Here is a 17,003-nt window from a genome sequence, read left to right on the forward strand (position 1 = left end):
TCGTAGAGAATAGAAACCTCGCTGCTCAAGTGTCTCTAATGAATATTATGTTGCGTGTCTCAATGCTTTCCCTCGGTGGCTCCGATACTGGCGTTGCCGGATTTTCAAATGACGTGTGAGGTACACCTGTCGCTAGCGTCAGTATTCGAAAGGTGAGCTGTCTTATTCGAACATACTTGGGCATGCTCCATCCTTCGAGTCGGACTGCTTGAAGATCAGAAGCTCTGAAGGCGTCTGACAAGAAAGGTAAAACCACCTTTGCTGCTCCGAATGGTGTAGCCGGTAGTTCTCCGTCACATGCGTCGTGTACACAATGTCTCCACGCACAAAATCCTCAGTCTCGTTTGCCGTGCTCGCATCGCATAAAGCGAGAGGCCAATCGTACAGCGGCCCTTTGAGAGGCTTCCAAGAACTGTCCCGCATCAGGAGAGGTTCACAGGCCGTTCCATTGATAGGCATACTTCACTAGCATGTATCTCCCTTTCTCCCGCGCCGCGTCGGGTCCCTTTGCCTTGATTACCTCCTCCATGGTATAGTCATGAGTCGAGTCTTGGTAACATCAGCAATGACGGTGAGTAGGTTAGATCCACGAACCAATGTGAGCCATCAGAGTAGGCTGGTATGAATTGTAGTCCGACCCAGTGGAGATTGGAAACTCAGGATGACGTTGCCGAAGAGTATGCTCCAGAACGTGTACCCACGTCGCGCCAAACATGTCTTTCAGTGCGGACTGCAACTCTGCATAGTATATCTGCCTCACTTTTGCCTCGTCGAAATAGTCCACGTATTCAAGCTGTGATTGCAGTTGGAGCACCGCGAAGCCTTGCTTGTCCATCTCGGGCGGCTTATCCTCGCCGCGAATATCGTGTATGTCGATGACGTGCGTTTCACGGATCGCATTAGTTCTTGGGAGGTGGAGGTCAGCGGCGGGCTGATAACGAAGAGTGTACGGCTTCTCCTGGTTCCATAGTGGGTCTCGCTTCAGGAAATAAGCAGTTGCTTGTAACATCGCGGAGGCTATAGAATTACTTCACCAACAAACACGATAGCGAAGTCTTGATGGAAAAACCCAGGAGAACCTACGGGCTACGCGCCGTCTTATACGCGGCAAAATGCGTTCTCTCGACACGAGCCAATCGTGCTCATATCGCATGTGTAATCAATTCGCATTGGAATTGTAGCGCGGGGTCTACCTCCGGAAAGGGCCAAATGCGTGCGGGAGCGCAGCTGGCCACCGTGGCGTCGTGTCGTAACGCATTCGGCATAGCTATATGCCCAGGTGCCTCGCCGTGACGCAACCGCATCCTGACCCACAGCTCCACATTCCAACGTACAGCGATGTCGTTCCAAGTACTGTCGGGCCATGGCGCCGTAGAGTAAGTAGAAGCATGTGTCTCGAATAGTAATGGTGCTAACGGTATCGCTTTCCCCTCAGTCTGATCTTAGTGCCAGGCTTTGGCAATCACGACCCAGCCTCGTGGGCTGTCATCAATCCACCGTGGACGAACTGTCCGGAGAATCCTAAGACTTCTGCAAGAATACTAGTTTTCACACACTTACTTCGGCTGGACGACAATTTCTCATGGCGAAGTCTGCTCGACTGTGGAGAAAAGCTTCTCACGTGCATGCAAGACGTACGGACAGCGGCAGAGGCAAGTCTCCAGTCGGTATCAACCACATAGAATCTAACAATCAAATAGCATCGCAACCGACCAATAGTGTTTGTTGCACATAGCCTGGGTGGATTAATCGTGAAACAAGTTACGTGTCCATCATATCCTCAAATAACATTGCTCGTATTGATACCGCAGAATATAGGCGCTTGTAGTCGCAAATCAGCAACACCAGAAACATCGACATTTCCTTGATATGCTGAGTGGGATCCTGTTTTTGGGAACACCGCACAAGTCCCAAGACCTCGCCGTATTATCCGAGAGAAGTAAGCAAGTCCTCAGATCATGCATGCCCAACATCCCGCGGAGACTTCTCAGCTCTTTGGAGGACACATCCGGTCTCAGATTGAACGCTACACTATTTGAAGACGTCAATCTCCGTGTGGACATCATTTCCGTCTTCGAACTTGTGCCCACAAAGCATGGTAAACCCTCATCGATGTGGAAGAGGAGGAAGTCTTCAGTTGTACGTACACTCTCGAGAGCGGAGATAGTGAACTAATAGATACCGATACAGCTGCTCGATGAAAGCCTCACTAGAACAAATGCCATGAACGAGAAAAGGATAGGGCTTTCACTCGGTCATCAAGAGCTAGTACGACTGGTGGGTGAAAATGAAGATGCGCCTAATGAGCTTCTGGAGTTATTCCTACGAATCTTGGAGAACGCTCAGGCTAATGCTGAAGCGCGACTCACATACAGTAAGTTGAGTGTATCACAGTGGATACAACGCTGATCACATCTACCTAAAGGTCGTTCGTCGCCAAGTTCACCAGCAGAGACAGTCGATCTACCAGGGTCGCCAGACTCGGGTCAGCCAGACGAGGCAGCGACGAAAGGTAAGAGCATCTGGATAGTTCGGCTCTGGGGTATGAAGCTGACAGAACTCAGCTTTATCGCATGGGCTTGGACAGCAATCAGCAGAAGCGGAACAAGGCTCCTCAACAGTGGACTGGGAGTTGCTACCGCTCGTAGGAGATCTCGCTATTCAGCGCAAAGAGGCCCGGCTGCCGTGCTTTTCTGTGGGAAGTCACTTGCAGAACGACACTTTCCATGAGCGCCAGGACGTGCTCGCCAAGATCGATGAAGTGTGTTTACCTGATGTGCTTTACACTTCTTCATCGGACAACAAAGAGCTCAAAGTATTTGCACTGTGCGGCATAGGAGGTCTAGGAAAAACGGAGACCGCCATTGAATACGCCTTTTCACGTCGTTCTCGGTTTGATGCCATATTCTGGATCCGGTCAGATGAGAAATCGAAGCTGGAAGAGGATCTCAGTCAGATCGCGTTGGCGCTGGATCTCGCTGATACGAATGAGCCGATCAACCATTTCGCTAACCGAAGTATTGCTCGCGGATGGCTTGCCAGTCCGCGAAAGCTTCTTGATGCCTCGAGCGACAGTATCTCTCAAGCGGAAGCTACTTGGCTACTAATATTGGATAACGCAGACGATCCAGCGGTCCTGGATGAGTTGAAACCATTGTTTGGAAGTGGGTCAGTCCTGATTACAAGCCGTAATCCGTTGTCCAAGAGCGCTCTCGCCACGAACTTGATAAGTCCAGTCGGTTATGATCTCCAACCATTCACCACGGAAGAAGCCACTAGCTTTATTCTCAAGCTTGCGCCTGGCGATTCGCAAGGTGCAAAGCAGATTGCAGAACGTCTTGGGGGTATTCCACTTGGTCTTGTTCACATGGCGGGAATCATCAGAAGCACATTCGTGAAGCACAACGAGTTCCTGGCTTGGTACAGTGACGAGTTGGAACTTCCCGAATTACATGAAATGGCTGTCGACCTTCCTCGACCAACCGCCCGCGGAAATCTCGCAACGATATGGGCGGTGGAGAAGCTACCGCAAGATGCTCGAACGTTCCTCGAGTACCTGGCATTCTTGGATCCAGATTGTATCCAGGAAAGAATCTTCATCAACTTCAGTGGCTCTCTAGCGCTTATGCAGGACTTGCCGCAAAAGAAAGGCGAATGGCTCAAAGCAAGAGGCGGGCTCTTGCGTGCGTCTTTGGTGCATCACAACGAACAGGAAGGCGACCTTCGGATACATCGATTACTCCAGGATGTCGTGCGAGCCAAACTGCCCGACGAAAGACAGAGTCAGATACTCAGCAACCTCATTGTGTTGTTGAACGCGGCATTTCCTAAAGTACCTCTCGACAAACGAGCAACCACGAAACGGTGGCCAGAGTGCATTGCCATCCACCCTCATATCATATCTATCATGCAATATGTCCAGCATAAAGTCAAGGGAGGTCTCATCCAAGTCAACCTCGAGATGGCACAGTTGCTTTCGGAGGTAGGCTGGTAAGTGAAAGCTTCTAGCCCTTTCTCTCAAACTTCTGAAGTTCTGACACTATAGGTTTGATACGGAGCGAAGTGAAGCAGAGTTAGCGAAGCCCATCCTGCTCTTCGCGCTCGAGCTATGTGGGATGCTCCAAGGAGACGACGTCACAGGCTTGACCCTAGACATACACTATGCCCTCAATTCGGCCGGCAACGAGACGAATGACCTTTCGCTTTGCGTAAAACATGCGAAGGCAGGCCTCGAACTCGCAATCGCGACGTATGAAAGAACGAATATACCTTCCATCCGACTTGGAATCGCCTACAACCAGAGGGGTGTCAGTCTCATTGCTACACAAGATTACGACGGAGCAATAAAGATGCTTGAGCACGCCCTGAGTGCTTATGAGAATCTTCCTGACTTCAACCTGGGAATGACAACCCTGCCGCTCGCCAATTTAGCCTGCGCATTCTGGCTGAAGAGTGACTTTGAGGGTGCGATTCGGGCCTTGCTACGCGGATTGGAAGGGAGAGTGAAGTTGACCGGCATGATCGACGACACGGAATCGTTCCGGTAAGTCGAGATTACCCATCTCCAACTTGGTGCTTACTGACGCCAACTTAACTAGCTGTGGAAGGCTTTTGCATGGTATGGGCAATGTGAAGTGGTCGCAGAGCGAAGCTGTGGCTAGCAAAGACCCAGTACTTGCCCGGCAACTAATGGAAGAAAGCGAGTCGTATCATCGACGCACCTTGGAGCAATACCTCAAGACGATTGGCAAGACTCATCACCGCTACGCAGATGTATCGCATCGTGTAGCGAAACATTGCTTGCGTCACGGCGATACCAAGAACGCAAAGTGAGTACTCCTAGTGAACATATTGTACTGGTTCCGCACTGACGATGTGATACCAAGACTCTTTGTGGACAATGCATTGGCAGTGTGGCAAATAGCTCCACGCTCCTACGAAGCGGAGATAGCTCGGACGACCTTCCTGAAGGCCAAGATCCTTTACCAGCATGGGGATCAGAATCAAGCGAAAAGGCTCTTCAGACAGGCCGTTCGCTCGAGATCAAAAATACGCAGAGAGGCTTCCGTAGATGATGGTAGCTTGACTGAAGAGGATTTCGACGGACTAGTCACATTTTGGTCTCGGTAAAGTTAGGGGCCTAGAGCAGTCCTGGGAAGTTTGTTTGCTGACCTTGAACAGATACCCGTATGCTACGCCCATCACTTCAACGTATCAACCAACTCCCTATAAATCTTCTTCAAATCCCTCACATCGCCCTCCAACTCCTCAACCCTCTCCGTCTTCTCCCCCAGCATCTCCAACGCCGTCATCTCCCTATTCTCCATCTCACCCAACCTCTTTTCCAGATCCCCTACCTTCTCCCCCTGTTTCCTCGTCTCATCAACCTCACGCATGAGCTTAACAACTTCTTCGCGAGCTTCGTCGCGCTGGGCAGTCAGACGAGCAAGTTCCTCTTTGTGCGTCGCTTTTTCAGATTCCAAGCGGCGGACTGCGGCGCTCATGCGCTCGACGAGTTGAACGGAGGGGCCGGCGCCGGCGGTGGAGACGCTGATCATGTCGTTTATTGTGCGGTGGGGGGAGGATGTGTTTTCAAAGGGGTCGTTGTCGTGGTCGATGGTGTGGATTGACGGTGTTTCCAGGCCGCCGTTGAGGTTGGACATGCTTGATGGGATGGAGTCTTGTCGTTGGGGGGTGCCGAGTTCGGGGGTGCGCACTTTAGTTGCGTTGCTGGATTTGTTGTGGCGGGAGGAAGAGGGGCGGCGCGAGGCTTCGTCGAACATGCGGTCCATGGGGGACATCATGGGCATGTCCATGCCGCTGGAGATGGAGCGAGGGTTCGGTCGCCGGCTGTATATGCCTAGTGGGTCGGGCGAATGCCGGCGTTGCGCTATCGAAGGTAAGTCTGTTCGTAGATGATGTGAATCACCTAGCAGAGACGGCGTCTGTATCTCCACCTTCCACTTGTTCTTCTCGTCCTCTAGCCGTTGTTGAAGCTCGACTTCCCACACCTTCTTTTCTCGTTCAAGTTCGGCTCGCGCATCTTGTGCTGCCGTCTCTGCTTGTGTGAGCCTAGCTTGGAGCTTCTGAGCTGCGGTACGCTGTTCTGTCAAGTCATGTTCGAACGTCCTAGCTCGCTCGTTGATGCTCTCCAGCTCGTCTTCCAGTCGACGTGCTTTCGAGTTGACTTCTCTTGCTTTTCGTCGGACGTCAGACTCGCGCTTTGCCGTTTCATCGCGGTCTTTCTCAAGAGCTGCCATACGAGACGTCAAAGTGGTCTCGATACCTTGCCAGTTCTCGGAAGCCAGCGAGTACTGGGTCTGCAGCGTCTCAATCTGCCGCAGAAGCTTGGCTTGCGAGTCGCCAGTCGCGGATGATGACGCCTCTTCTGTGCGGCTGCGGAGCAGTTCGAGCTTAGATTCCAGGTTCTATGTTTCGGTCAGTGTCCGTCTGGTTTTCGAACAGGCCATCAAAACTTACAGCAATCTCGCCGCGCAATTCAAGCTCGGCGACCTTTGCTTTCTCTTGCTGGCTCTTCGCTTCGTCCCTGGCCGCCTGAAGCTCCCTCTTCGCGCGATCTTCGGCAAGCTTCTTTTCTATCCGGACGTTCTCGATATCTTCCTTGAGCGACGCAGTGGCCCTCTTCTCTGCTTCCAGCGCTCCAGATTGGGCTCTCTTCTCAGCATCTTCGGCCCGTGAGAGCGCATCGTTGAGTTGCTTCCGCAGCTCAGATATGGTAAGTCCAGCCTCCTCGCGCTCAGCTCTGATGGTCTCGATGTCCTTCTCGATCCTACCCACAATCTTCAGCTTTTCTTGCGCAGACTTTTCCGCCGCCTCTGCACGCCGTGCCCTTTCCGACTGCTCAGTGATGCTCTTTTCCGCCTTTGTCAGCCGCTGTTTGAGAGTCGCAATCTCCTTGTCCTGCTCCATTGTCTTCGCGCGCATTTTCTTGATAGTGGTCAGATGCTTCATCTCCGTCTTTGAGAGTTTCTGCCCCTCTTCCATGAGCGCAGCTATCTGTGCATCCTTGTCCGCCAGCTTCTTGTCCACTGGGGTCGCTTCCGAGTCGGACTTGGCGGCCTTTGCAGAGGCAGCAAGCTGCTCGGAGAGGTATGTGAGTTTCGACTGTAAAGCATCGATTCGCTCTAGGTGAGAGTTGAGCTCCTCGCGATTGTCTTGCATCGTCTCCTCGTATGTCTTCTGCAGCAGCGATAGCTCAGCCTGCACTTCTTCGGGGTCTTTGGTCTCGGTAGCCAGCGCTGGGAGGAGTACGTCGGTTGAAGGTCGCGACGGGTCGCTGTCGAAGGACTGGCGGGGAGACGAGGTTTGCGGGGTGACGATGGAGGGTATCGAGGGCATGGACATGGTGGGAACGGGCGTCGAGGTCGGTTGCTCGGCTACTAGAAGCGTAGGCGGTGGTGAAGTCGCTGGAGGAGAGACTATGGGCGCAGGTGCCTCTGAGGCGGGTTGTGGAGGTTCCTCGACCTTACTTTCATCCGGCTTGAACGTCTCATCTTCCTTCACCGTTGTGGTTTCCTCTTTCACAGCTACCGCCTCCGTCGCTGGCTCGGGCGCTTTCGAGTCTATGCTGGCTCTTGGCGATGCGGTGACAGCATTCACGGCTGGACTCGCGGGTCTTGATCCAAGGTCCGACGAGGTTCTTGCTTCGGAGCCCTTGTTCACGGCCTTGGCTAGGCGGTCTTGTAGTCGAGAATTGGGTCGGCTTCGTGACGAGGTGCGCGAGATGCCTGTGTCGTTAGCCCTCTGAAAGCTGGTAACAGCAAGTGTCTCCAAGGCCACCCACCTGGTTCGACCGCAAGCTTCTTGTCCGTCGCTGCCTTTTCTGTCGCGTCTGATTTGGCGCCTGCCTCTGTGCCCGCCGGCTTGGTGGTGGTGGTGGTGCCATCTTCAGCCAGGATACCGTCAAGGCGCGACTCGAGGCCCGAGATCGCGCTGTTCCACCAGTTCTTCCCACTCATCTTGCCTCTACAGCTGTATGTGTCCTGGGGCGATCCGTCGTCTACGATGCTTCGCTAGCGTTCAGCGTGCACTCGTTCGGCGCCTGTGTCTGTTCATAGCTCAATTGCGCGAGAGGCCAGGTTGGTCTGTTGTAGGTCGTACGCGATCAGTAGGGTTCGCGGGGTGTCACAGCAATGACCATAAGGTGAATGTCGTAGAGGGCAGTGAGGCGAAATTAGTCGTCGCAGCTAGATCAGCTCGTATCATCGGAAGGCGGCCCCAATCGCATGCGTGTCCTCTTGCTCCCAAGGTTCCTGCCGCGCAAGCCCTCGAGATGACGGGCGCGGTTGCAGCATGCCAGCCGCACGCCGATTGGCCGACCAAATGTTCCGCAACTCCGCTCTCTGCCCTGACGCAATTCCCACCACCAAGACTTAATGCAGGGGACTTCCGCATGTCGATCGGTCTATGGACATCTTCACTTTTCCATGCTGTCACCATGCCATATGCTTTTTTGGCATGCGTTTCCAGATGCAACATGCATCTCACGATGACTGCTACGATTGAACTAGCCTCTAGTGGCATCGCGCCTGCCGTCTGTGGCGACAGCGGTATTCTTTCTTTAGTTCTGTTTGCTGTCTTCATATAGATCAGAGGTACCTTGATTCCTTCCACATATTCAAACACACACAATCAAACCAATCAATACCTTCAAGATGCCTCTCGCAGTAAGTTGTTCCCAGTTATCTCTCGTTTCCTTGCCATCTAAACTGTTTCTCAATGTCCATCATCCCATCGTTGCCAACCAGTACCGTCAATGTACAGATTTGAGGCTTTGTAATCCATTCTCTTGATTTGGGTACCTTCCATATATCATCCCAAATCTTGTTCAATGTTGGCTCTTATCTAGAACAACTCGTGTTCCCCAACATCCCGCCACATCTTCACACCGCTCAAGAGAGTACTCGCGAGTCGATATGGACTGTTTCTACAAACCCGACCATAAATCCCTCATACTAACAAGCCCCAGGCAGTCGGACAGATGCGCTCCCAGGCCTCCATGGCCGACAACCTCAAACAAGCCCAATCCCTCTGCCGCAAAGCCCACGAAGCCGGCGCAGCCGCCCTCTTCCTCCCCGAAGCAGCAGACTACCTAACCACCTCGGGCGGTCTCAAACTCTGCAAATCCGTCCAAGACTCCGAATTCGTCCAAGGCCTCTGCGCCTCCGCAAAACAATACAGCCTCCCCATCTCCGTCGGCATCCACGAGCCCACAGACGACGGCAAGAAAGTAAAAAACACATTAATCTGGATCACCGCCTCGGGCGAAATAAAGTACCGCTACCAAAAACTCCACCTCTTCGACATGGACGTAAAAGACGGGCCCCAGATGCAAGAATCCGCGGGGGTAGAACGCGGCGTCCACTTGGGCGACCCCTTCGACAGCCCCGTAGGAAAACTAGGCATGCAAATCTGCTTCGACCTGCGTTTCCCCGAACCCGGTCTCGCCCTGCGCGCCCGCGGCGCAGAAGTCCTGTTATACCCCGCCGCCTTCACGACGCCGACTGGAAAAGCAGGACATTGGGAGATTTTGATACGTGCCCGTGCGATCGAGACGCAGAGTTATATTATCGCTGCGGCGCAGGTGGGTGTGCATGATGAGGAGGGGAAGAGGAGGAGTTGGGGTCATAGTATGATTGTGGATCCGTGGGGGAAGATTGTGGCGGAGTTGGGGGGTGATGAGGGGGAGGGGGGGAGTTGGAAGGATGAGGGGGAGATTGCGTGTGCGGAGATTGATGTTGAGTTTGTGAGGAGTATGAGGAATGATTCGCCGTTGAAGAGGAGGACGGATGTTTATAATGAGTTGGTTTAGGGTGTTGGGATGTCTTTCACGATGGAGTGGGAGATGATAGCTTTGTGTTGTTCGTATTGCATTGCATCATGAGGAGTAACCAAAATCTAGAAGTTCACTAGGAATGCCATTGAACATGCCGTTCAAGTCCAGTCCGATCCAAAAGACGACCGAAACACCCTGTCCTACCGACCATCGACGTCCTCCACATCCCGTCCCTCTAGTAACCTTGCCTTCCCCGCTAAACTCAAATACGCCAACTCATGCTCCGCACTCTCAAGCTGCCGCTCAACCCTCGGCCTAACATCCCCCAACTCACACGCCATGCACTCCGCTAACCTCTCCAACATCGTCGTAAACAAGCTCCTGCCACTCCCCTCCTCCCTCTGCGGCCCCTGCGTCCTGGGCGGTTCAAACTCGCCCTTCGCCGTCCCCCAACAAGGCCAGTCCCAATCATGCGTGCCATGATCATGGTAGAAATTCAGTAACGTAGTCTCTGCATCTGAGGTATCGTGGTGCAGGAGTGTGTCTGAGATGAACTCCGGACCGAGACACAGCGCCGCTTCTGCGAAGCAGAATTCTAGTTCGCTGCGTAGTTCGACTTGGTTTGCGTCCATGAAGCGGCCGTAGGTGCGTTGATTTATCCAGCCTGAGCCGTGGTAGCGGGCGGAGAGGGTGGCGTGGTGGAGGACGAGGTAGATTGCAACCAGGGGGTCGCGGGGGAGGGATTTGATGTAGGTTAGGCGGTCTGCGTGGTCTTCTGAGAGGGAGGTTAGCTGAGGCTGTGCTGGAGAGGGGTTGGCGGGTGGACTGACCGATTGATGTCAGGCGGTATAATAGCAGTAGTCCGGCATTTGCGAGGGGGACGTTGTGTTGTAAGACTGCGTTGAAATTGTGCTCGGAGCAGAGGGCGTCCATAACGTCATCGACAATATCGTAGTTGTGAACGCAATCGGCCAGCCAGTCGACGTTGAGCCGATCATCTCCACACTTGAAGTCTGTTTCTGCGTGCCGGAGCTCTTTCTTCATGAAGCTGCCAGTGATGGATCTTTCGTAATTCCTGAAGATGGCACGAAGTCTAGGATGTGCGCTCCGGATAGTGGTAATGAGCGAGCCATCGTTGAAAGGCAGGTGCTGGATAGTCTTAAGGACCAGCTCTGGAGGGATTCGCGGAGAGATGAGAAAATTCAGGTACGTCGATGGATCGGAGAAGGTAGCCATGCTGCTATACTATGGGTGTATGACGTGCTGAATAAGAGAGTGATTGTGTGGTGCTGTGTGCTAGGAGAGGAGGTAAGAAACCTAGAGTTGATCGATGCGGTCGCGACTTATACTTCTGGGGTAGCTGCAGTCCAGACTGTACTTTCTGTATACGTCTTTGAGGGAGTAAACGGCGCGGATTTAGCCTCGGTACATCGTCCCCACGACAGCTATATAGTCAAACCGTGAAGACCATGATGGGTGACGATTAGCACCATGATGGCGAATCATCCTCAGGATGAGCACGCGTCAGGAGCAAAGTAACGTCACCACGTGGAGTTGCGATTGCGACGTCTGACAAGAGTTTGTCGCGTGCTTCACAGTTGAGCTGATAGTTGATGCCGTTGCCTGTTCGCATCCGTGCGTGTGCAGACGCTGGGACTCGAGGCATGGAATGTAGACTGATCGCTGCGGACAGGCGCTAGGTCAGGCCCCGCTGATGGCATGCCGATGGGAGCGTGGGGGCTAATGCAGGTGATGGGTGCGATTGCGCAATAGGTCCGAAGTGCAGAACACGCGGGGTGCGAGGGGCTGCGAAAGAAAGGCATGTCGAGGTCGGGACCTCGGGAGTAGTCATCACGAGCTCGTGCCACCCCACCGACCAGGCAGCTCTACAGATGGTACAAGGTATGAACACAATTTGCAGACAGTAGCTCAATTATGAATGTTTTCATAGATATGACAGTCTCAATGCGCCGTGACCCTGGGTATCGTATTGACTCCGTAAATGCAACATTACATGTCGTGAGATGTGTCCTGCCTACTGCAGTTCTATACCTTCCCGCTCAGCTGCCTGCAGTATGAAGCTTCTAGTCTTCGCATCTGGCGCGAGGTCCAGCGGTACATGGCCGTCTGTGTCCTTCTTGTCGTGTTCTGCGCCCATGGTGAGCAGCAGCAACGCAGCGTCCCCGTGCCCCTCGCTCATCGCATGGTGCAGCGCCGTCATGCCATCCATGTCCGTCGCATTCAGCGGGCTTTTTGCATCCAGCAGCGCCTTCATCATCGGCACGCTGCCAACCGCCGCTGCTCGATGTAACGGAAGCTGCCCTCTCTTGTCTTTTATCCGTGCTGACGCTGGCGGCTTCTGTGCGAGCAATGTGCGTGCGATGTCGAGGTTCACTTTCGATGCGCAGAAATGCAGGGCGGTCTGACCGTTGTTGTTCTTCGCGTTTACGTCGGCGTCTTTGGAGAGCAGCAGGTCTACTATTGGCTCTGCGTCTTTCCGCGAGCATGCCATCATGAGTGGCGTCCAGCCCGAGCCATCCGTGACATCAGGGTCGAACGACTTGCTTTGTACGAGTGTTTGAACGATAGCGAGGTGGTTGTAGGATACGGCCCAGTGTAATGGTAGGCGATCGTCTGGGTCGCGCAGGTTTGCGAGCTTGGGGTTCGCGGCGAGGAGGGAATCGACTCGGGATGCTGGGGACTATTAGGCTTGGGCTCATAGATAGGAGGGAGTGATGCGCACTTTGACCCTCCCGACAGGCCTCGTGGATAGCGTACTTGGCCTTGTATTCCTCCATGGTGTTGCGGATGATGGCTAACGTTGACGTGTTGGGCAATTCGCAGCTCGGCTCCCAAAAGTTAACCCCGCTATGGCCGAGGCGTCCACGGGTGGAGATCGCCGCGCCGTGACGTAATCACCCGGCTCTCTCTAATCCACGGGTGGCTTCGTACTTTCGAAGCCATGTTGTCAACAAAACTCCTGACATCATATGTCCCATTCACATTCTTCAGCAATGCCTTAGTCCTATCGTATTTGCTACGACCAAGATGTCTGTTCTAATGCCACACTTCGGCGTTGAATAGTAGGAAAAGCAGCGTGTCCCAAATGCATCATCTCCGTCCCAAATGTCTCTCCGTTCTATCGGCCTCGCACCAAACGTCAGTCCGCTATAGACCATTCGCTTCCATCTCAAGAGGGTATGTGGCCCTCCGCACGCTTGGCGGAGCCTTTGCTAAACCTCCAGGCGGTTCCCTTGTATCCTCCGCTACTCAGAGCGGCGCCACTGACTTTGCCCCAGGACATTTCGAGGACTGACCCGGTGATCGGAACACTAGAAAGGTAGACAAAATCTAGTATCAGATGCTCCATGTTCTCGGCAAGAGAGACAATAACCGCGAGCTGTCCGTCGATCATAGGCTCTCCTGGATACATCTGATCTGGACACAACTGATCAAGCCATTGCCTGGCTCGACCTCTTGACGATGATGGAATAACTTCCCTGATAACCTGCTCGTACTCATTCATCTTACTCCGGAAGCGGGGGGCGAAGATAGCGTCGAAGATCCAGGTAAACTTTGGCGATCCGTTCATGGTCATAGTGAAGGAACGAATGTGCTTTGCGAGGTCTTGACGATCAACAAGCGTCTCAAACAACAACATCAAGTCTATGCATTGCTTGGTCGAGAAATTGAGCTCTCGGTAGAGCTGTGGTTCCGCAAGCGATCGATAGTACTTTGATGTCATCGAAAGAGCCGATGCTTCCTTTCCGACTAGGTGCTGGATGATCTTTTCGCCTAGCTCGGTTGAGAGACGGTCCATAGTGGGCGAGTAAGGGAGAGCGAGAGCAGGAAGTTCCTTGTGTTGATGATACTTCTCACGCGAGAGCACCTGATTGGATGGGTGTAGTATTGACTTCGGAAGTCGCGAATGGCTTATTGCCGATGAGTCGCGAGAACGAGTGATATGTCGCGACTGCGCGCCGGCGGTGTATGAGGATGAGCTGGAAATCTTTAGAGATCTGGTCAGTGGTAGTTTGCGAAATGACCTGCGCGTTGCTAGTGGAAGGAGCGATACTGGAACGGACGCACCTGCTGTATTAGGGACACGGACCTTCTTACACGCGCTCACCCTCATTCTCGGGTACGTGCCCCGGTGAGAAGGCTCGCCCGAGTTAGGGATAGCGAGTATCACACGTCGGTCTTGGAGTTGCGCTTCGACTCATTCTCGAACTTCGGTTCCGATGACGTGTCGACAACATCTCAACCAGAATTTACTCCAGTCATGTGCAGCTGCTGGTGCCTAGAAGAACCTTGGAACGAGAATATATAAATTCTCATCGGAAAGGTCTTGCACCTACAAAGACACATATTTTTCCATACCTTCTACGCAAAGGCAACACACTCTCTAGAGGCACGAAACGACCAAAAGATTCTTCCAACATCTCCGCAACATTACCTCTCGACCGCAATCCCTACCCAACCATGTCGCTCTCGGACCTTTCCACTGAAATCGACGAGATGATCATACAATACCTCCCGCATCACGCCCTTCACAACCTGACGCTTACGAACAAGTACTATCGCAAAATAGCGGAGCCGTATCTTTACGGGAACGTCCAAGTACGCAGTTCGAACATCCTCTCCGTACCACGTCTTCTACTGACTCTTATCAGCCGCAGAGAGCTCTCACAGCACATCCGGAGCTTCGCCTTCGATATTGCTAACGAGCAATGGGAAGCAGACCTTCACTATCTTAGCTACTACGATCCGAACAATACCATCGAGAAGGTCAGCAAAGACCTCTCCAAAAAGTCATCAGAGGTACAGAAGGCTCTCAGGGACCTTGCGTACCCATTGAAAGAGCCTCTGTTTGACGTGACGTGGTACTACAATGTGTCCAGAGAGATTTGGACTATAGATGCTTCGCTGGCTCTCATACTCTGTCTCGCAACCAACCTCGAACACCTCCGGCTGATGAACATGAGTTCTGCGATCATCGAAGCCGTCTGCCCCGCACGCTGGCAAAGACTCACCAAAAGCGCGTCCTTGGGAGTCTGGCCTTTGAAAAGGTTGAAGAGCCTAGAGGTAGTCGTTGGTAACGATGCGTCTATTCCAATATTGGCACCTGTCCAGACCCTGAAGGTCAGCGGCGACCGGAGTTCCTGCGATAATGGTTCCCACCATGACCTGCAGTGGTCATACAGAGGGTCTAAAAGGATTGCAATCTTGCGTAACCTGGAATTGCGGCATATCACTTTGCAAACGGATCAGCTCCATCGCATGTTAGCATTGCCGGAAATGCATGGTATAGAGCACCTGAAGATGGGAAATATCCACTTCGTGGAAGGGAACATGTACGACTACCGCAGATTAAGCGACCTATTGCAGCACCTCCTTCCATCACTCAAGACTCTCGGATGGACCGGAGAAGGAAAAGGAAAACAGTACCAGGTGTACCAACCATTCGGTCGATTCGCAGGTCTCAATGAATTGGAAGAACTCGTCCTCGGCTGCAACTACATACGATCAAACAGTGGCAACATCTACGATCCACCCGCGCATCTTCTTCACCCCACGAATTTCTTCCCGGAGAGTTTAAAGACCCTCAAAATCACGGGAGTGCCGCGTTGGTTGCTACATGACCTAGAGGAGGCCTCCAAAGTGTCTCCCTCGCGCAACTATATCCTTACGACTGCCACATCTCTTGGTCTTTCGACCTTTGACCTGTTTCTTGACATGGAAATTTGGTCCCCCCGGAATTATCAGGACAGCATGAAAAAGTTCCTTCTTGAATTGGTGTCTGCTTTGAACGACGTTGGCACGTCATTGCGAATCTATCGACAAGAAGAAGGTTGCGAATCGATACTGCTGTGTGGTCCCGGCTTTGTAGCAGAGCATATCAACTGGGATTATTACTTGCGTAACACTGGAAACTTTGGAAGATCGCAAAGCGGTTTTTGTCGGCGCGATCTCAGGTACCGATAAATTGGCTAGTAAGGCAGTGAAATGAATTGGCCGAAGTTGAGCATACGATACACGAAGAATGGTGGGCTGTGGAGTCGACTCTTCACGTAGATAATAGGGATTGATGTATGCTACAAGTAGCTAAGAAGAAGCATAGAAACTCCGCTCGAAGTACAACAAGCTGTAGCATGAAGCTAGTTCAATATGTGTCTCGAAGTGCTATCATTCCATTACAATGCCGATGCTTATGAACTTTCTGAAACTATGTAGCGCTCAAAAGATTGTTGGTATCCCAAAACTTGACCTTCTAGAACTTGTGCAAGTAATCCCCCAAAAAGTTCTTGCCTAAGTTTTCACCACATTCTGCTACACTACCGAAACCTAATTCCTTAGCGTAGTCGGCGGCGTGCCCTGCCATCTGGGTGTGGCAATTTTCAACAAAACGGTGCTGTACTAAGTCAACCACTTGTTGTCTTCATGCTAATGCATCATAGCTCAATTACCTGATAGGGCCTGTTGTCTGTGTTGTGAAACACGAGGAAACGCTTGGTCATATCGACGTTTTGTCCGTACTCGAATGACTCGTCGACCGTGACCGTGAGATCTTCTCCGTCTGTCTTCTTCGATTTGAACTCATCAACCTTGTCGGCCTGCACAAAGATGAGACCACTAGCGTCGTCTACTCGTCTCTGATCAGTCTGAGACCACCAAGCGAGTGAAGGGGCTTACGTACCACCGGACTTGACGGTGTAGTTGCAGACATAATAGTCTTCACTGTGAGATCCTAGCCACTGGCTCCAGTTCAGGGTGATCTTCTCGCTCTTCTCACCACCCAGGAAATGGGCGGGGACATGGATGGTGTTACCCTTTTTGACGAGAGAACGCATGGCGATGAACTGTTCCTGTGTGTACATTGAGTGCTGTGAGGGTGGATGATATTGAAGTGATGAGTTCCTGTCGGCTGCTGATGGGAAGATAGATGGACGAAGGGTGTCTTTATACTGCGCAAGTTCAGCTCTTCCGCAATGATGAATGACGCCGCCTTGGGCATAGATTCATGCGACTATTCCTATCATGACACCCCGCTCGCAAAGGTGCCAACCAACAAGGCGTGTTGTGCACATGGCTTGCTCTGGATCATCAGCGTCAGCCAGCCCAAACTCGAAACAACTGCGGAGCACTCGTGAAGCTCTCTGGTTCCATGAGTCGTTGCGACGAACATGCAGCCAGCTGCGTCGTTTTC

The 17,003-nt window shown here is 52.6% G+C and overlaps 8 protein-coding genes across 8 annotated transcripts; 3 read left to right on the plus strand and 5 right to left on the minus strand.

Annotated features, from left to right (window-relative positions):
• Positions 1-1,962: 1,962 nt before the first annotated feature.
• Positions 1,963-4,833, plus strand: J4E90_005906 (uncharacterized protein; the record flags this gene model as incomplete). The annotated part of the gene is made up of 6 exons (XM_051435457.1): positions 1,963-2,139; positions 2,191-2,374; positions 2,471-2,512; positions 2,565-3,990; positions 4,046-4,543; positions 4,599-4,833. The coding sequence occupies 6 exons, from the start codon at positions 1,963-1,965 to the stop codon at positions 4,831-4,833; spliced, it is 2,562 nt and encodes an 853-aa protein (XP_051290315.1).
• A 368-nt stretch (positions 4,834-5,201) lies between these two features.
• J4E90_005907 (uncharacterized protein) lies at positions 5,202-7,979 on the minus strand (the record flags this gene model as incomplete). The annotated part of the gene is made up of 3 exons (XM_051435458.1): positions 5,202-6,428; positions 6,481-7,748; positions 7,805-7,979. 3 exons carry the CDS (start codon positions 7,977-7,979, stop codon positions 5,202-5,204), a joined length of 2,670 nt encoding a protein of 889 aa, XP_051290316.1.
• Positions 7,980-8,675: 696 nt separating this feature from the next.
• J4E90_005908 (uncharacterized protein) lies at positions 8,676-9,832 on the plus strand (the record flags this gene model as incomplete). Its single annotated transcript, XM_051435459.1, has 2 exons — positions 8,676-8,687; positions 8,990-9,832. The coding sequence occupies 2 exons, from the start codon at positions 8,676-8,678 to the stop codon at positions 9,830-9,832; spliced, it is 855 nt and encodes a 284-aa protein (XP_051290317.1).
• A 164-nt stretch (positions 9,833-9,996) lies between these two features.
• Positions 9,997-11,032, minus strand: J4E90_005909 (uncharacterized protein; the record flags this gene model as incomplete). Its single annotated transcript, XM_051435460.1, has 2 exons — positions 9,997-10,571; positions 10,627-11,032. The coding sequence occupies 2 exons, from the start codon at positions 11,030-11,032 to the stop codon at positions 9,997-9,999; spliced, it is 981 nt and encodes a 326-aa protein (XP_051290318.1).
• A 799-nt stretch (positions 11,033-11,831) lies between these two features.
• Positions 11,832-12,594, minus strand: J4E90_005910 (uncharacterized protein; the record flags this gene model as incomplete). Its single annotated transcript, XM_051435461.1, has 2 exons — positions 11,832-12,490; positions 12,540-12,594. 2 exons carry the CDS (start codon positions 12,592-12,594, stop codon positions 11,832-11,834), a joined length of 714 nt encoding a protein of 237 aa, XP_051290319.1.
• A 392-nt stretch (positions 12,595-12,986) lies between these two features.
• Positions 12,987-13,616, minus strand: J4E90_005911 (uncharacterized protein; the record flags this gene model as incomplete). The annotated part of the gene is made up of 1 exon (XM_051435462.1): positions 12,987-13,616. The coding sequence occupies one exon, from the start codon at positions 13,614-13,616 to the stop codon at positions 12,987-12,989; it is 630 nt and encodes a 209-aa protein (XP_051290320.1).
• A 662-nt stretch (positions 13,617-14,278) lies between these two features.
• Positions 14,279-15,009, plus strand: J4E90_005912 (uncharacterized protein; the record flags this gene model as incomplete). The annotated part of the gene is made up of 2 exons (XM_051435463.1): positions 14,279-14,938; positions 15,001-15,009. 2 exons carry the CDS (start codon positions 14,279-14,281, stop codon positions 15,007-15,009), a joined length of 669 nt encoding a protein of 222 aa, XP_051290321.1.
• Positions 15,010-16,248: 1,239 nt separating this feature from the next.
• Positions 16,249-16,647, minus strand: J4E90_005913 (uncharacterized protein; the record flags this gene model as incomplete). The annotated part of the gene is made up of 2 exons (XM_051435464.1): positions 16,249-16,442; positions 16,494-16,647. The coding sequence occupies 2 exons, from the start codon at positions 16,645-16,647 to the stop codon at positions 16,249-16,251; spliced, it is 348 nt and encodes a 115-aa protein (XP_051290322.1).
• Between the last annotated feature and the right edge of the window lie 356 nt (positions 16,648-17,003).

Source organism: Alternaria incomplexa (assembly GCF_024043165.1).
Source record: "Alternaria incomplexa strain BMP 0042 chromosome Unknown scaffold_8, whole genome shotgun sequence".
Lineage (NCBI taxonomy): Eukaryota > Fungi > Ascomycota > Dothideomycetes > Pleosporales > Pleosporaceae > Alternaria > Alternaria incomplexa.